The following is an 18,656-nucleotide window of genomic DNA, read 5'->3' as shown; positions in this document are numbered from 1 at the left end:
GAATGAACATTGAATCTAACGTTAATGTATGTAGCTACCAAATTTAGCCGATTAAACTCAACGATTTATGTTGGAGTTGAGCGGTACCTAGCGTGGGCGGACTGAAGTGCAGACGTCACATAAAATGCATTTTAAAAATATATTTTTTAATGATTTCAGCATCCAAAAAATAGCCCGACATGACATTGTTCTGGGTGCTGAAAGTAGTTTCAGATAGAAACGGAATTGTATGACGTCAGAGCTCCGCCCACACCAGTCGCCGCTCAACTCCAACATAAATCGTTGAGCTGAGTCGGCTAGTAACTAGCAAACTCTTGAATTTCTGGCTCCAGCAAATATCTTCTCATACAGACTCAATGAGACAGGATGTGGACTGGTGCCAGATAGGATGGTGCGTTACTTTCACCAACAGAAGAGGTGGTGAAATCACATTTAGAATTAGAAGCTAGGTACTAACGTTAACTAGAATGCTAGATACTAGAATGCTAGATACTGTATGCTAGCTAGCTAAAGTAGTGACGTGAACTAGCTAGCCTAGCTCGTGTGTACTAGCTAGCTGCAATATCAACCGTGGTTAATATAACGCCCTGGACCAGATCTGACACCACAAGAGTTTCTAAACCTTGAGCGCATCTGTTTTGAGGTTCGCAGACCACACGGAGTTGGCACCCATAATCTGCAGCTGAATGCTTCTCTGCAGTATTTGTATTGGAAAACACTGGTGTTGAGCTACAAACTAATCCAACATTTTGCTTTTGGGAAATGTGCAAAGTCGGTGTTGACCACCTGTAGCAACCGTAGCTGAACCATTTATTGTGAACACAGTTGTAGCTAACTGACACTGCAGCAGGTTGTTTACCTCTGTGTTGTCTAGCTATGGGAGTTGCCGGCTTAAAACTCTTTCTGACAACTCGCCTGTCAAGGCACAATCAGTTTTATAATAATTAATTAATTTGGAATGAATAGGATTTAGCCTAAAACAAAATTCAACTATGATTATGATCGAATTATGATTCTTTTTAAAACTGCAAGCACAACTAAATCTTTCTCTCATGATGAAATGATCATGGGACATGGTTACAACAGCACAAGCTGAATTTGCTAACATGTGACAACTTCAGCCATGCCTCCCCAGTAAGGGCTGAATCATGATCTAGTCCTGATTCCTTGAACCCTCTCAGTGTAGTGATTGTGGGAACGGCCTGTGCCAATTAGCCTGGGCCTCTTGGCAGAGGTAGTAGCACACCTGCAGGGAAGTAACTGACCAACACTTTGTCAGGTCTCCGTGTGGCAATCAATATTTGTTTGCTTTTGACCTACTGTAAGGCACGTGCACAAGACAAAAGTACATTTTATTTATTTTATTTATTTACTTCACCTTTATTTAACCAGGTAGGCAAGTTGAGAACAAGTTCTCATTTACAATTGCGACCTGGCCAAGATAAAGCAAAGCAGTTCGACACACAACACATGGAGTAAAACAAACATACAGTCAATAATACAGTAAAAAATAAGTATATACAATGTGAGCAAATGAGGTGAGATAATGGAGGTAAAGGCAAAAAAAAAAGGCTATGGTGGCGAAGTAAATACAATATAGCAAGTAAAACACTGGAATGGTAGATTTGCAGTGGAAGAACTTGCAAAGTAGAGAGAGAAATAATGAGGTGCAAAGAAGCAAAATAAATACAGTAGGGGGAGAGGTAGTTGTTTGGGCTAAATTATACATGGGCAATGTACAGGTGCAGTAATATGTGAGCTGCTCTGACAGCTGGTGCTTAAAGCTAGTGAGGGAGATAAGTGTTTCCAGTTTCAGAGATTTTTGTAATTCGTTCCAGTCATTGGTAGCAGAGAACTGGAAGGAGAAGCGGCCAAAGGAAGAATTGGTTTTGGGGGTGACCAGAGAGATATACCTGCTGGAGCGAGTGCTACATGTGCACATGGTGCATAATAAACATAGTCTTGCAGGTGTTTACATGATTCTGTGCATGTGCCAGGTGATTGTACTGACCTGTTGCACCCTCTACAACCACTGATTATTATTTGACTCTGCTGGTCATCTATGAACGTTTGAACATCTTGAAAAACAATCTGGCCTTAAATGGCCATGTACAGTGGCTTGCGAAAGTATTCACCCCCCTTGGCATTTTTCCTATTTTGTTGCCTTACAACCTGGAATTAAAATATATTTTTTTGGGGGGGTTAGTATCATTTGATTTACACAACATGCCTACCACTGAAGATGCTAAATATTTTTTATTGTGAAACAAACAAGAAATAAGACAAAACAGAAAACTTGAGCGTGCATAACTATTCACGCCCCCAAAGTCAATACTTTGTAGAGCAACCTTTTGCAGCAATCACAGCTGCAAGTCTCTTGGAGTATGTCTCTACAAGCTTGGCACATCTAGCCACTGGGATTTTTGCCCATTCTTCATGGCAAAACTGCTCCAAGTCCTTCAAATTGGATGGGTTCCGCTGGTGTATAACAATCTTTAAATTACACCACAGATTCTCAATTGAATTAAGGTCTGGGCTTTGACTAGGCCATTGCAAGACATTTAAATGCTTCCCCTTAAACCACTCAAGTGTTGCTTTAGCAGTATGCTTAGGGTCATTGCCCTGCTGGAAGGTGAACTGCCGTCCCAGTCTCAAATCTCTTGAATACTGAAACAGGTTTCCCCACAAGAATTTCCCAGTATTTAGCACCATCCATCATTCTGTCAATTCGGACCAGTTTCCCAGTCCCTGCCGATGAAAAACATCCCCACAGCATGATGCTGCCACCAACATGCTTCACCGTGGGGATGGTATTCTTGGGGTGATGGGGTGTTGGGTTTGCACCAGACATAGCATTTTCCTTGATGGCTTAAAAGCTCATTTTTAGTCTCACCTGACCAGAGTACCTTTTTCCATATGTTTAGGTTCTTATATAACTCACGGACACTGGAGAAGCTTAACCAAGTTGAATTCTTCTCAAAAGGTTGACACAGCTGTATTCAGACAAAAAACAAGTATATATACCCCACTTTAGACACTCCTTCTCTCCAATTCGTACATCCTATGGTTCCACAGGAAAAGGGTAACAGGATAATAAACCCTTATTACTCCCTTCAAGGGATCTGGCCTGACCTCTTGACATCAACCCCTCCATCCGCTCCCCTATAGCAATCCTGTGATCTCCTCCCGTCCACCCAACACATTCCAAAGCCATCTGTCTTTCTACAGTAAACCATTATCTTCTGACATAAAACCCAGTCTCTTCCACTCCTTATATTCTATGCTTCTGATCTATCACTTATTTAATATCTCAATGTTCAAAGTTTATCCCGAATCCAATAATATGTTTGGGGAGTCTTCCAAATGCCTTTTGGTGAACACCAAACTTGTTTTCTTATTTTTCTCTCTAAGCAATGACTTTTTTTCTGGCCACTCTTCCATAAAGCCCAGCTCTGTGGAGTGTACGGCTTAAAGTGGTCCTATGGACAGATACTCCAATCTCCTCTGTAGAGCTTTGCAGCTCCTTCAGGGTTATCTTTGGTCTCTTTGTTGCCTCTCTGATTAATGCCCTCCTTGCCTGGTCCATGAGTTTCGGTGGGTGGCCCTCTCTTGGCAGGTTTGTTGTGGTGCCATATTCTTTCCATTTTTTAATAACGGATTTAATGGTGCTCCGTGGGATGTTCAAAGTTTTTGATATTTTTTTTATAACCCAACCCTGATCTGTACTTCTCCACAACTTTGTCCCTGACCTGTTTGGAGAGCTCCTTGGTCTTCATGTGCCGCTCGCTTTGTGGTGCCCCTTGCTTGGTGATGTTGCAGACTCTGGGGCCTTTCAGAACAGGCGTACATGTAGTGAGATCATGTGACACTTAGATTGCACACAGGTGGACTTTATTTAACTAATTATGTGACTTCTGAAGGGAATTGGTTGCACCAGATCTTATTTAGGGGCTTCATAGCAAAGGGGTATATGCACGCACCATGTTTCCTGTGGTTTTTTTGTAACAAGTTGTTTTTTTCATTTCACTTCACCAATTTGGACTATTACACTATTACATGTCCATTACATGAAATCCCCCAAAAATCGATTTAAATTACAGGTTGTAGCACAACCAAATATGAAAAACGCGAAGGGGGATGAATACTTTTGCAAGGCACTGTACTCTTATAATCTCCACTCGTCAAAGCCAGAAGAGGACTGGCCACCCCTCAGAGCCTGGTTCCTCTCTAGATTTCTTTGCTGGGTTCCTGCCTTTCTAGGGAGTTTTTCCTAGCCACCGTGCTTCTACATCTGCATTGCTTGCTGCTTTGGGGTTTTAGACTGGGTTTCTGTAAATAGGGCTTTATAAATACATTTGATTGATTTAAATTTCAAAGGCAGTACCGGTGCTCTAAAAAGTTGGGCAAATAATACTTATGGATATTCTATCTCAAATTTTGACCAGCTGAAGGACCAACTGCACAGACAACTGATAGAGTAAGTTCAAATGTAATTTTATTCAATATTCTGTCTTGTAAGGAAATATAAATTGGTATCACAGTCTGATTTATTTGGCAACTGATCTGCATGCTTTGCCAAAGGAAAAGTTGGCTGGACTGCCTTTTCATTATCTTCAACTAGAGAAGAGGCTTTGGGTCAACTTCTAAAGGCAAGGAGTTGCACAGATGTGCATATCATTAGGCTAATGAGTACGCTAGGATATTTGTTTGGAATGCAAGGTGATAGATCAGTGAGTCTGCAGTACTTTGCTCAGGCTGATCGAATGTACAGATGAGGCATAAATGAGACAAAGATTACCCTCCCCAATCCTAGTTTTAGAACCATTTTCTCCAGTGAATGTAAGTTTCAAATGTCCTGACTCTCAGCTGACACTACAATACCACTAGTCAGCAGGTCCAACAATGTCACAGAGGTCTCAAGTTTCTTTTTTTGGTTTTGAACTTTACCCCTTTTTCTCCCCAATTTCGTGGTATCCAATTGTTTTAGTAGCTACTATCTTGTCTCATCGTTACAACTCCCGTACGAGCTCGGGAGAGACGTAGGTTGAAAGTCATGCGTCCTCCGATACACAACCCAACCAAGCCGCACTGCTTCTTTACACAGCGCGCATCCAACCCGGAAGCCAGCCGCACCAATGTGTCGGAGGAAACACCGTGCACCTGGCAACCTTGGTTAGCGCGCACTGCGCCCGGCCCGCCACAGGAGTCGCTGGTGCACGATGAGACGAGGACATCCCTACCTGCCAAACCCTCCCTAACCTGGACGACGCTAGGCCAATTGTGCGTCGCCCCACGGACCTCCCGGTCGCGGCCGGTTACGACAGAGCCTGGGCACGAACCCAGAGTCTCTGATGGCACAGCTGGCGCTGCAGTACAGCGCCCTTAACCACTGCGCCACCCGGGAGGCCCTAGATGTCTCAAGTTTTGAGGGAGCGTGCAATTGGCATGCTCACCGCAGGAATGTCCACCAGAGCTGTTGCCAGAGAATTGTATGTTTATTTCTCAAACATAAGCCGCTTCTAACGTAGTTTTAGAGAATTTGATAGTATGTCCAACCGGCCTCACAACCGCAGACCACGTGTAACCATGCCAGCCCAGGACCTCCACATCCGGATTCTTCACCTGTGGGATCGTCGTGAGACCAGCCACTCGGACAGCTGATGAATCTGTGGGTTTGCACAACTGAAGAATTTCTGCACAAACTGTCCGAAACCGTCTCAGGGAAGCTAATCTGCGAGCTCATCGTCCTCACTAGGGTCTTGAACTGACTGCTTCGGTGTTGTAAACAATTTCAGTGGGCAAATTCTCACCTACGATGGCCACTGGCAGGCTGCAGAAGTGTGTTCTTCACGGATGAATCCTGGTTTGAACTGTACCAGGCAGATGGCAGACAACGTGTATGGCGTCGTGTGGGTGAGTGGTTTGCTGATGTCAACATTGTGAACATGGTGGGTTTATGGTATGAGCAGGCATAAGCTACAGACAACGAACACAATTGCATTTTATCTTTGGCAATTTGAATGCACAGAGATATCGTGCCCATTGTCTTCTGCCCATTGTCTTGCCATTCATCCGCCGCCATCACCTCATGTTTTGCAAGGATCTGTACACAATTCCTGGAAGCTGAAAATGTCCCAGTTCTTCCATGGCCTGCATACTCACCAGACATGTCACCCATTGAGCACGTTTGGGATGCGCTGGATCGAGTGTTCCAGATCCAGTTCCAGACAATATCCAGCAACTTCGCACAACTGGTGAAGAGTGGGACAACATTTCATTTGTAGACTGCAAATTAACTGCAAGAAGCCCAATCCGATATAATATTTGACTAAAACATAATCATTTCAAACCTTGCTTACATTCGTATAAAATCACTTCTCTCTATTATGCGTGGAAATACTTGAACAGATTTACACATTTAAAATCACTTGGAGCTGATTTTCTGGTGTTTTTAAAAGTATTTTATGTCCAACAATGAAAATTCAACAACAAAACACCTTGAGGGGCCAAATAAAACCACCCTCAGCAGTTGGGCCTAGTCTTATGCAAGGAGCATTTTTTTCTCTTACCCTGGATTTACGAGTTCCTGGGTGTGGGAGATTTAACATTTGCTGAGGGCTTTGGAGGAATGACTGGTTTTACCTCTCAGTATTCGTAGATCTCGTGAGCTCAGATTTCTGCCCAGTGCTGTCACTTTTAGCACTATAATTTCCTGTGTCTTCAACTGGAAATGAACATATTAGGTTTTACTGAAGAAGTGGAACTTAGGGGCATTCATTATGAGCTACTTAGTGTGAACATTTTATTGAAGAAAAGATGAGCAATGGTAAGATAAAATATAACGAAATATCAAACATTTAATTGGTTCAGTCAATGGTGTGGAGGAACAGGATTATGTTAACATTGACCTAGATGACACACACTATAATAAACTTAACAGAATAGCCTAGTTCCTCTTTGCGTTAGCCCTGAAACTACTGTAGGCAGCATGATCCAGATGTTTAGGATTCTTGTGCAATGTCAATTGAATAGTTACTTGAAGCCAGGAGAACTCTAGTTTATAGGGACTGGTTTGGGCTTCATATGTTTTGAATGAAACTAATATTACTACATTAGCCTACACTGGCACCAAGAGGCCTGCTTTATGTCAGTCAGCCCGTTGAGTTGCAGTTTCCGCTCTGTAAAATCCTTAAAGGAATGTGGTTTTATAAGAAAATACGCTGCTACGCTGTGGTTTCTGTACCAACAAAAACATCAGCTCTAAAAGCACCACCACAGGCCTTTTCATTTTAGTTGACTGAGAACACATTCCAGCAACAACCTGGGGAATAGTTACAGGGGATGAATGTGCCCAGTAAACTGGGGATGATTAGGTGACCTTATGAGGGCCAGACTGGGAATTTAGCCAGGACACTGGGGTTAACACAACTACTCTTACAATAAGTGCCATGGGATCTTTCAGTGACCGCAAAGAGTCAGGACACCTGTTAACATCCCATCCGAAAGACAGCACCCTACACAGGGCAATGTCCCCAATCACTGCCCTGGGATATTTTTTTAAGACCAGAGGAAAGAGTGCCTCCTACTGGCCCTCCAACACCACTTCCAGCAGCATCTGGTCTCCCATCCAGGGACTAACCAGGACCAACCCTGCTTAGCTTCCAAAGCAAGCCAGCAGTGGGATGCAGGGTGGTATGCTCCTTTCAGGTTCCCTATAAACAAGTTTGGGAGCTAGTCAAAAGTGGTGTGTATGGAAACAAAGTGGTCATTGTGAAGGCGATTCCAGATATTGGCAGTATTAATTTGATGACAAATGTATATTAGCCCACACATAGTGACTTTGTTTCTATATAAAAGCAATGTAGCCTAATAATGCAATATCATTCCATAAATCTTTCTCAAAGGAATCAATCAGATGACAATTAATTCAATACTTTCCCAGACAGGCTAATATGTGTGTGGCACCTGATAGGACCTCAGAAGTTGAAGCCACTACTGTGTGCCAGTATTACAAATCAAAACATTTTAAATGAACGAGGGAAATACAGTATGCGTAGGCCTACATGTTATTATTAGTGTGTAGGCCATAATGAATGGCGGAACTCGACAGTGAAACTGGACAGACATGCGTATCGGAGCATTGCTACGTAGACAGGTAAACACAGGTGCGCTTTTGACACGCGACGCAAAAATAGCATTGCCAACTACTCTAATCACAGTTTCGGATATAATTATGACCAGATAAATAAGGTAAGTACTACTTTCGTTGATATTTCAAATAAATACAAAGCCAACATCTGTGATGATATTTACATCGTAACTAAAACAGGTTACTGATACGTGTATACCCGGAAGCCAAAACATCTTCAACATTGTCAACATTTCTATTAATATATTATTTATTTCGATAGGCTATTCGAGTCGATGAAATCAGTTTTACCCTCACCTCGACCGCACTTATGGTGATCTATTCAGACGGGTCTCTTTTTCATCGTTTACCGGGTCGTAGCTGTTGAAATGAGAGAGAGGGAGAGAGAGGGGTCTTGTCTTTCCAAGGGAATAATATATCTGTTGTCAGATGACTTTTTCTGGTATAAACTGGTAATGATAATATCTAGGCTAGTGTTAGCTTATCAAATATCCTATTTTCGCTGTGTATAGACCTTAACATTGTGCAAGCAAGCACGAGTTGGATAGATTTAACTCATTTTAGGCTATCCACTGTAACTGTATAGTTTATTAACTGAATATTTGCCCCCAAAAATGTTTGTTCTATAACCTGAATAAGTAATGTAACCCCTTGGTCTTCCTTGTTTTATTACAAAAGCTTTATTTTGAAAAATTGATGAGTTTGTTAACTTGTAGAACCAAATAGATAAACCCTACTGCATTTGAAACTAGGCATGGAACAACACCCTCTTATTTGTTTGAGTATCTAGGCCACATCAATCATATGCCCACCCGTGTCAATTAATGTGTAAATGAAGGATTACACCAATATATAAGAATTTTTCTATTAATTAATTTAGTTTACATTCACCTACTTGAGCTGATTGAATGAAAAGTGGAATGGGCCCCCTACACTGATTCCCAATTGGTTCATTCATTCATACTGCTAATGTAATACATTTGCCTTTCTTTCATGTGAGCTGTGTGTGACATTGGTGACTTTTACAGCGTATGTGTGCCTTGTTAATGTTAACATAATGGGTGTGTACATGCAGTGCAGTGTTATGTTGTGTTTGCAGTGGCGTCACTTTGTTGACTGTGTCTGTTGACTAACCTCCAGCCTGTTCCACAGGTTGTCCGGAGGAGGAGCCACCGGGAGGGTTCTGCTCCCCTAGTCCAAGGAGAGAACCCCACTGCAAACCCGAAACACACATGGTAGGAGCCTTTAATTTTGTGCTGCAAGCTAAACAATGGGTTCCATATCAACTTGTCTGCAATGCAAAATGACAGGTGGAAATCAATGTGCTGCTTTTGAATGAATGACATCTAATCTGATTGCTCTCTCTGTCTGTGTGTCAGGATGTCCAGGGGTTCAGATGGGTGCGCTGGCGTGTCTGGCTGTGTCACATTGGGTCCGTGTTGTCCCTGGGTCTGTTGCTGGTGCTGTTTCGCTGGCGCCCTCGTCTAGGGGTCCTTGCTCGCTGCAACTCCTGTCCCCTGGCCTTCGCCAATATTCTGCTTCTGAGGGTAATGTCATTGTCATGATTCAGTGTTCTTTGGTAGTTTGGGAAGCAGCACTTGGGTTAATGGTTTTATTCTTGATCTTCTCTCAGGACAGTTTTGGACAGCAGTATGTCGTGGAGGTCCTCACAGAAGAGCTGGAGGAGGGCAGGTTAGATATACGTCTTTATCATCAGACCATCTGTTGTATGTTGACATGAAAGATTTTCCATATTATTTGCCAAAATAGAATTGCTCTGTCAGTGCTACCATAAAAAAACACTGTCATTTTCAAATGTTCAGTGTTTGCATGTTGGTCAGCTGGAATGCACTGACTGCTGTACAATGACTCCTGTATGTAGTTGAATCTGTTGCTCTGTAACAACTCATGTTGGTCGTCCTGACTTCTGATGTAGTGTTTCTCGTGCTCTCGGTAGTTTGGAGTCGGCAGGGAGTGAGGCGGAGGACAGTTCAGACTGGAGAGATACTGTCCAGCTACACAAAGAGGAGGTAAGGAAGGGGTAGTAAAGTTGTATGAACAAAGTTGAATTGAATTAAATTGTATTGAAGGTGCAGCTAGAGAGCCAATGGCTAGAGAAGTCTGCAGCTTTTATGCACCCTGAATGGCTTTCAGGTACCGCTGCTGCATTACTACCTGTTTGAGGGGCTGCGCTACGTATGGATGGCCAGGAAGGGAGCCTTCTGTCGTGTTAGGTACTGTATGGAGGTGTGGGCTATTGGGTTGGACTGGAGTCAGTGGCAATTATTTATTTATTTATTTATATCTATAGATAAACATAAAATGTTGATGTAAAGACAGTTGCCTCTTCCTCCACAGTGTCCTCAATGAGGACTGGACATGTGCCGACATTTATCGTTTCCGGGAGGGCCTGAGTCGCCTAGAGCAGAACACCAGGTACACTGCTCCACATGATGGTATCACACCCTTTCCTCAAGGGTCCTCTCTTGGACCTAGCTCTTTTTGAAGGCTTACCTCAAACGCTTACGTCAAACATACTTTAATTCCCACACACTTCACCCCCCCCCTTGCTGCCTCATCCAGTGTCTGACTCCAGTTCTCTCCATCTTTCAGGAGGAAGATCTACGGGACCAATCTCATCAATGTGCCTGTGAAGTCCTTCATGCGACTACTGATTGAGGAGGTGATTGGCTTGAACAACGATTGACGTTTTCTCATTGATTTACATGTACAGGACTAGATTTACTAAGTGGTGCACTTGTTTATATTCATAAAGGAAATATACATTCACAAAAGCCGAATCATGAAACTTAGGCTTAAGGTCTCATTGTTCCATATAAACTTTAATTTACCAACAGTTACATACAATAATACAGGTTTAAGGCCTGCCCAATCTGTACCCCTCTCTCTCTTTCTCCATCCATCCCTCTATTCTCCCTCCCTCCATCTCTGTAGGTGCTCAACCCATTCTACGTGTTCCAGGTGTTCAGCATTGCTTTGTGGCTGACAGATAGTTACTACTACTATGCTGCTTGCATCGTCATCATCTCCCTTATCTCCATATGTGTGTCTCTCTACGAGATCCGCAAGGTGAGTGACACCAGGAGGCTCCTCCCATGTCTTCTGTGCTCCCATGAAAGCTTTCAGATAAATTTACCAATAGGTATTTTTGAGATTGTTATGGTTCTGTTATAGTGGGTGATACATTATGCAACACTCCTTTTTATATTCATATTTTCCTATTACCTGTTATAGGGCAGACTATCATCTAGCTGTCTACATGTTCACCACTGAATTGTTGATTCTGTGGTTCCACAGCAAAGCAACACGATCCGTAGCATGGCTCAGCAGATAACCAATGTTACCGTGCGCAGAAGCTCCGGGGGTGAGCTTTCCCTCCATTTTTGACTTCCACAGCCAGCGTACACATTTTAAGCAGATGTTATCGTGGGTTTAGCGAAATGCTTATGTTCCTATCTCCAACAGTGCAGTAATACCTAACAATACACGCAAATCCCCAAAACAAAAGTCTGCATCCTCTGCTGTAGTAGGAGCCAATTGATGCCCTGGCCCTGTCTTTCAGAGGAGGACAGTTTGAGCTCTGTGGAGCTGGTCCCGGGGGACTGTGTGCTGATCCCTCAGGAGGGGCTGCTGCTGCCCTGCGACGCTGCTCTGCTGGCCGGGGAGTGCATGGTCAACGAGAGTATGCTAACCGGTGAGGCCAAACAGAACTCGATCACAAAATGACTTCAGTCATGAACTACACTGAGGTCTGGCTGAAATGTGCATTAAGTTGAAACTTTCTCAACTCTCGTCACAAAATGTCTAGTTGAACTTGCCAATGATAAACTCGTTAAATGTCTCCTCCGTTGATTGTGGAACCTTTTGAAGCTCTTAGTAGTGAGCAATGTGAATCCATTGTAATAGCCACCTGCCTTACCTCTAGGTGAGAGTGTCCCTGTGATGAAGACCCCGCTGCCGGCTGCTGGGGGGCGTTACAGCCCTGAGACTCAGCGCAGACACACCCTCTTCTGCGGCACGCAGTGCATCCAGGCCAAAGGGGGCCGGCCAGGAAGGGGCGGGGCCATTGCCGTGGTCACAAGCACAGGTGAGACAGATACTTTTACACTACCAATATGAAAGGTCAAACAACAGACAATTAAATCATGCATATGTACAGTGTATGTATCTATGTATGTACAGTACCAGTCAAAAGTTTGGACACAACTACTCATTCAAGGTTTTTTCTTTATTTTTACTATTTTCTATATTGTAAAATAATAGTGAAGACATCAAAACTATGAAATAACACATATGGCATTATGAAGTAATCAAAAAAGTGTTAAACAAATGTAAATATATTTGGGATTCTTCGAAGTAGCCACCCTTTGCCTTGATGACTGAGTGGCGATCCTGAGTGGAGCAACTGTCTAAGGCACTGCATCACAGTGCTAGATGTGTCACTAAAGACCCGGGTTCGATCCCGGGCTGCATCACAACCGAGTCCCATAGGGCGGCGCAGAATTGGCACAATGTCGTCTGGGTATGGGATGGGTTTGGCCGGGGTAGGCCGTCATTGTAAATAAGAATTTGTTCTTAACTGACTCGCCTAGTTAAATTAAGGTTAAAAAAAAATCCTGGAATGCTTTTCCAACAGTCTTGAACAAGTTCCCACATGTGCTGAGCACTTGATGGCTGCTTTTCCTTCACTCTGCACGCCAACTCATCCCAACCATCTCAATTGGGTTGAGGTTGGGTGATTGTGGAGGCCAGGTCATCTGATGCAGCACTCCATCCCTCTCCTTCTTCGTCAAATAGCCCTTACACAGCCTGGAGGTGAGTTGGGGCATTGTCCTGTTGAAAAACAAATGATAGTCCCACTAAGTGCAAACCAGATGGGAAGGCGTATCGCTGCAGAATGCTGTGGTAGCCAAAGTGGTTAAGTGTGCCTTAAATTCTAAATAAATCCCTGACAGTGTCACCAGCAAAGCACCATCACACCTCCTCCATGCTTCATGGTGGGAACATCACATGCAGAGTAGCCACCCTTTGCCTTGATGACTGGGTGGCGATCAGTTAACACTTTTTTGGTTACTACATGATTCCATATGTGTCATTTCATAGTTTTGATGTCTTCACTATTATTCTAGTAGAAAATAGTAAAAATGAAGAAAAATCCTTGAATGAGTAGGTGTGTCCGAACTTTTGACTGGCACTGTATGTACAGTGGGGCAAAAAAGTATTTAGTCAGCCACCAATTGTGCAAGTTCTCCCACTTAAAAAGATGAGAGGCCTGTAATTTTCATCATAGGTACACTTCAACTATGACAGACAAAATTGGAAAAAAAAATCCAGAAAATCACATTGTAGGATTTTTAATGAATTTATTTGCAAATTATGATGGAAAATAAGTATTTGGTCACTGCACCCAAGTTCCAGAAATCTTGCTTGTTTGTAGGTGACCAAATACTTATTATTACTTTTTTGCCCCACTGTACATGCATAATAAAGTGTATGTATGTATGTACATAATTAGACCTCATCATATTACGTTATAAAAGGACTGTGTTTGTCTTCCACTCAATGTTGTTGGTTTTTGTCCCTCAGGGTTCTTCACAGCCAAGGGAGACCTGGTCAGCTCCATCCTCTACCCCCAACCTATCAACTTCCGCTTCTACCAAGACGCTATTAAGTTCTTGCTTTTCCTGGGGGGTGTAGGTAAGCCCCGACACACAGTAGAGTTGCACGTCGTAAAATAACTCACTTTTGAATTATTTTAAATGGGTGCTAGACAAGTTTTGAGAAGTATAAAAGTATTACCAATTAGCCCCTTGTATTGTGTAAGCATATAATTTCAGCATGAACCAATATTTAATTGTGTTTCAGCATTGTGTGGCACAGTGTACAGCATCGTGATCCTAAGCAGAACCAACGTAAGTATTTGCCATACCAACCTTATTAATACCGTGAGTTCATTTCCACCCTAATTGATTAGATAAACAAACAACAATGTGGTGATCTTGGACCTGGGCAAAAATATTTGACCCTCTGAGGATTATTTCTTAATAAAATGTAATTGTGTCTCTAGACCACGTGGTGGGAGCTGGTGATTCGGGCTCTGGATATTGTGACCATTGTGGTGCCCCCTGCCCTCCCCGCTGCTATCACCACCGGTACCATTTACGCCCAGAGTCGTCTGAAGAGAGAAGGGGTCTTCTGCATAAGCCCCCCGCGCATCAACATCTCTGGGAAGGTCTCGCTCTTTTGCTTTGACAAGGTGAGGCCCCAAACCAGTATGCCCTAGTGTGTGTGTTTTGGGGCGGACGCAGCGAGGAGGACTGACAGCAGTTGAAATCATATCTTGGTCATGTTCTGTAAGCACAAAACAGGAGAACACATTTTGAAACGGAGCTACTACCCAAGTTTTTGTTTTTGTTTGCAAAACGCTCTGCTACGTTACGCTCTACTGAACATGACCCTAGTGAAGAACTATTTTGAAGAAGGAAGTGTGTCTCTACTCTCTATTCCTCTCTATTCAGACAGGCACTCTAACTGAGGAGGGACTGGACGTGTGGGGGGTGATGGAGGGTAGTGGAGCTGGGTTCTCTGAGCTGGTCCCTGACCCACGCCTCCTGCCCCAGGGGCCCATGCTCTCTGCAATGGCCTGCTGCCACTCTGTGGCCTTGCTGGGGGGACAACCCCTGGGAGACCCTCTAGAGCTCAAGATGATTGAGTCCACTGGCTGGGTAAGACTGAGAAACCAATAACCATATTTATGGAGTGTTTGTACTAGGTGCAAAGTCAGTTCTTCAATAGGGGCTGAGTATTTCATTTATGTGACTTACTGACTTTTCCTGCCAGGAGCTGGAGGAGCCTGCAGGAGATGACAAAACGTTAGACTCAGATTTCGGAGGTCACAGGGTTCTGGCAGTGATGCGACCCCCTGCCTGTCCGCTCCAATCTGAGAGTGTAGTGAGTATCCCACGTGGTCATGGCCCCTGAGGTGTTCACAGATCTGAAATAATTGAATAAGTGAATTCAATCAATGTGGTGGAAGAAGCTCTTAGCTTTTATTGTCGGCCCAGATCTGTGGACACCAAAGGGGTTGGCACTATGAAAAAGTTAGCACTATCTAGGCCTAGGGCTATGTGGGCCTGTTTCCATAGTGACAGACTTCGAGTCTGGCTCACAAGGTTAATAGTGACCTACCTAGCCTTCCCCATCTACTGACAAGGTTTTCTTTGTTCTTGGGTTCTTCTCAGATTATTAATTCATTATTCATAGGAACTCTGCAATGTTTGTGTCAATGGGTACACTTGAATCCCTTTACCCAGATCAGCTTTTCCCAAACTCGGTCCTGGGGACTCCAAGGAGTGCACATTTTGGTTTTTGCCCTATCACTACACAGTTGATTCAAATAATCAAAGCTTGATGAGTTGATTATTTGAATCAGCTGTGTAGTGCTAGGACAAAAAACCTAAATGTGTTTGGGAAACACTGACCTACAATAGATAGTGGTTTGTGTTAAGGCCATTGTCATAAACTGACTTCCAGTTATCATGACATCTGTGAAATCGCTTTAACACTGTTATGAAAGCCTTATGATGAAAGATTCAAGCCAGGGAGTTTAACCATGCTTTTCTTCTCTCCTGTCCCATCAGTCCATCCATGAGGCGGTGGCCCTCGTGCAGCGTTTCCCTTTCTCCTCGTCCCTCCAGCGGATGAGTGTGGTGACGGTGAATCCTGAGGGACAGTCGTCCCTCGCCTTTATCAAAGGGGCCCCAGAGATGGTGGCCAGCCTCTGCCTGAGAGAAAGCGGTATGGAAGAGAGAGGGAGACAGAGTGAAGAGAGCTATGAATTGAAATAGATATTTCACAGAAATAATAAGTTGCTGTAAGATTAGCATTGGCACTGGTTTGTGATGTAATTGTGTTTTAAGTCTGTCTTTTTTTGGTTATTGTTTACTTCTACTGTCTTTCTTTTAACCCGTGACTTGCAGTGCCTGCACAATTCTCAAACACCCTGCGTACTTTCGCAAGTGACGGCTTCAGGGTGCTAGCTCTCGGCTACAAAACACTGTATGGGCAGACTGACTTGAGCACCATTGAACGGTAGGACATTTTTATGAAGAACATCAAATGGGGTTATGTCCCTTCTAGCTACTACCCAAGTCCTCAATTAATTCTTCTAAACCTGTGCCTATAGCTCCGCTGGTGAACTATCATGTCAGTAGGTGTTGATGGAGCTGTGTTGGTGTCCACAGGGGAGAGGTAGAGCGAGACATGCAGTTCCTGGGTCTGCTGGTGATGAAGAATCTGGTCAAGCCGGAGAGTGCCGAGGTCATAACTACCCTCAGATTGGCACATCTTCGTACCGTCATGGTCACTGGTATGAATAGCATATCTCTTTTCTGTCTTTGTAACCCAAACATAATTAGACTATTATAAATATCAGTCATGGCCATAGAGGACCGCAGTGTACAGGATTTTTTTCCCCCCAGGAGGGTTAGTGCTGGTGTCGTGACGTTGTATTAGTTAATGTGACGACTGTTGTTCATCGAATGATTACAAGTTTCTAATTGTGTGATTATCTGAATCAAGCAATTATTAACTCATTAACCTGGGGCACCATGGGAAAACTAGTTTTTATTGAGTTTCTATTTCCCAGATTAACTCAAAGAATATCAGAATATCAATTTTGCAACAGCCGCTAATTAACCAGTTACCTCTACCAATCTCATTCTGAACGTCGTATAGCCCGTGAATCTGCACGGACCCGGGTCTCACCAATGAGTTCGTACCACACCAATCTTAGTTGAATATTTATTTACTAAAAAGCTAAAATGATGATAAAAGATACACATAGACAAAACACATTATAGGCTATTGATTAGAACTTAGTATAACGGGTCAACACACTATGGCGCGTGTTACCCAAAATGGGGATTTCAAAGAGGGAGAGAAAAAAAATTAAGTACACGAGAGAAATATACATTTGGGTGAATTTGTCAGCTATGCTTATTCTAACCCTAGCCCTGCCCCAAACTGTCACTCTTATGGGTCAGAATATAATGATGTAATTACGTGGGGTAGACCTCCGAGGATGCTCTGCGTGGACCGTTAAGGGGACCGTTCAGCTGCTCGATGACGCACTTCTCCTGCGCACCTCTCTGATCGTCCTCCCGTTGTCAGTGTCCTTTTGGCTTAGGAGTCTGTTCCCTCACCCTTGGAAGGGGTCTTCTGAGGACAGACAGCTCTGTAGCTCAGAGCTCACAGCATAGGAATGAAACCTTTTAGATACCACGATTCGATGGGAGATGGAGTCTAGGTGGTTTGACTTGAATTCACCCGCTTAGACACAGCTACTCATCCGTAGCTTGGGTAGAAAAGGATATCTTTGTCTTCAAACTTGTGTTGCGTTCTGGGTTCGTTGCCTTTTTAGACCTTGGCTGCAGCTTGGGTCACGTAGTCTTCTCTGTGAATTCTTTACTCACAGGTTTTTTACCCTTGGGTCAGAAGTGGGCGTAACCACCTTGAGGGCAAGTTCTAGATTTCACTCAAATCCAATTTTAGACAACTAACTTAACATTTCATCTTTACCAAAACATTCCCTTTGATTTGGACATTTTCCACACAACGTACGATGTATAAACATCAAACATATACTAGGAAAACTCTTCACGTTTCAATGTTTTCGTAATAACGTCCTCTATTAACCTTTAATAACAAAAATGACATACATTTTCATATTCCATCTATTGTCATGACCACCATTGTGGCTGACGGAAACCATTGTTCCAAAGTCCCTTTATTTCATGTTTAATGTTCTGAGGCTGGTTCTCCATAGTAACAGGACAAAGGAATTTGTCTGTGGCCTGAGATTTACCAGGGGCGTGAGGGGTCATAAAACCCCCCACATCTTCAGACCCCTAGATCTCTCCTCCTCTGTTGGGGTTGAGAGATAATCTGTAGGGTTGTGGTCTCCTGTAACCTGAGCTGATCAGGACAGTCATGACACTGGGCTAGAACAAAACATGCACATGCTATGGCCCTCCAGAGCAACCCACTCTAAGGCATACACTCTTAAGTCCAATCCTCTCACTCAAAAATATTACAGTATGTCCCACAGCAGGCCATCTAGTCTAAGTATTTATTTTCCTACTTCACAGGTGACAACGTTCTGACTGCAGTCAATGTGGCTCGAACCTGTGGGATGTTGGGCTCAAACGAGAGGGTGATTTTTGTTCACGCCACCCCCCAGACGGCCCAGTCTCTGCCCTCACTGCGCTTCCACCTGGGGGAAGGAGGGACGGAGGACACAGCTACACAGAGCTCCATAGACATGTACACTCAGGTTTGTCTTTACCTCATGCTAGGGCGATTCGTAACTTCCACTTAAGTCAAAATTTCACTTGGTCATTCATAAGGCTGTTACGGTGACCGTATTACCGCCACACCAGCGGTCACGAGTCATGATGACATTCAAATTCCATGTGACCGCTGAGTC

At 43.6% G+C, this 18,656-nt stretch overlaps 1 protein-coding gene across 3 annotated transcripts in view; it reads left to right on the top strand.

Moving 5' to 3' along the window:
- atp13a2 (ATPase cation transporting 13A2) overlaps positions 1-18,656 on the top strand; it is a 36,316-nt gene that overhangs the window by 221 nt on the left and 17,439 nt on the right. Inside the window, exons 1-21 of one of the 3 annotated variants that reach the window (XM_090203330.1) lie at positions 264-391; positions 9,302-9,384; positions 9,529-9,696; positions 9,783-9,841; positions 10,107-10,179; positions 10,304-10,383; positions 10,508-10,585; positions 10,763-10,832; positions 11,105-11,239; positions 11,468-11,534; positions 11,733-11,864; positions 12,096-12,257; positions 13,757-13,867; positions 14,036-14,082; positions 14,238-14,426; positions 14,689-14,895; positions 15,011-15,121; positions 15,811-15,967; positions 16,150-16,261; positions 16,414-16,538; positions 18,319-18,503. In XM_090203330.1, coding sequence (XP_090059456.1) covers positions 9,382-9,384; positions 9,529-9,696; positions 9,783-9,841; positions 10,107-10,179; positions 10,304-10,383; positions 10,508-10,585; positions 10,763-10,832; positions 11,105-11,239; positions 11,468-11,534; positions 11,733-11,864; positions 12,096-12,257; positions 13,757-13,867; positions 14,036-14,082; positions 14,238-14,426; positions 14,689-14,895; positions 15,011-15,121; positions 15,811-15,967; positions 16,150-16,261; positions 16,414-16,538; positions 18,319-18,503 — 2,271 coding nt within the window. In that variant the 5' untranslated portion in view covers positions 264-391; positions 9,302-9,381. Of the gene's footprint in view, positions 1-263; positions 392-7,954; positions 8,251-9,301; positions 9,385-9,528; positions 9,697-9,782; positions 9,842-10,106; positions 10,180-10,303; positions 10,384-10,507; positions 10,586-10,762; positions 10,833-11,104; positions 11,240-11,467; positions 11,535-11,732; positions 11,865-12,095; positions 12,258-13,756; positions 13,868-14,035; positions 14,083-14,237; positions 14,427-14,688; positions 14,896-15,010; positions 15,122-15,810; positions 15,968-16,149; positions 16,262-16,413; positions 16,539-18,318; positions 18,504-18,656 lie in introns of those variants that run through there. The other 2 variants (XM_021566392.3, XM_021566390.3) reach the window with 2 other exon arrangements.

This window comes from Oncorhynchus mykiss, chromosome 16 (genome assembly GCF_057628025.1).
Source record: "Oncorhynchus mykiss isolate SJ-2025 chromosome 16, ASM5762802v1, whole genome shotgun sequence".
Lineage (NCBI taxonomy): Eukaryota > Metazoa > Chordata > Actinopteri > Salmoniformes > Salmonidae > Oncorhynchus > Oncorhynchus mykiss.
Note: the sequence above shows the minus strand (reverse complement) of the source record. Positions and strands in the feature narration are given on the sequence as shown.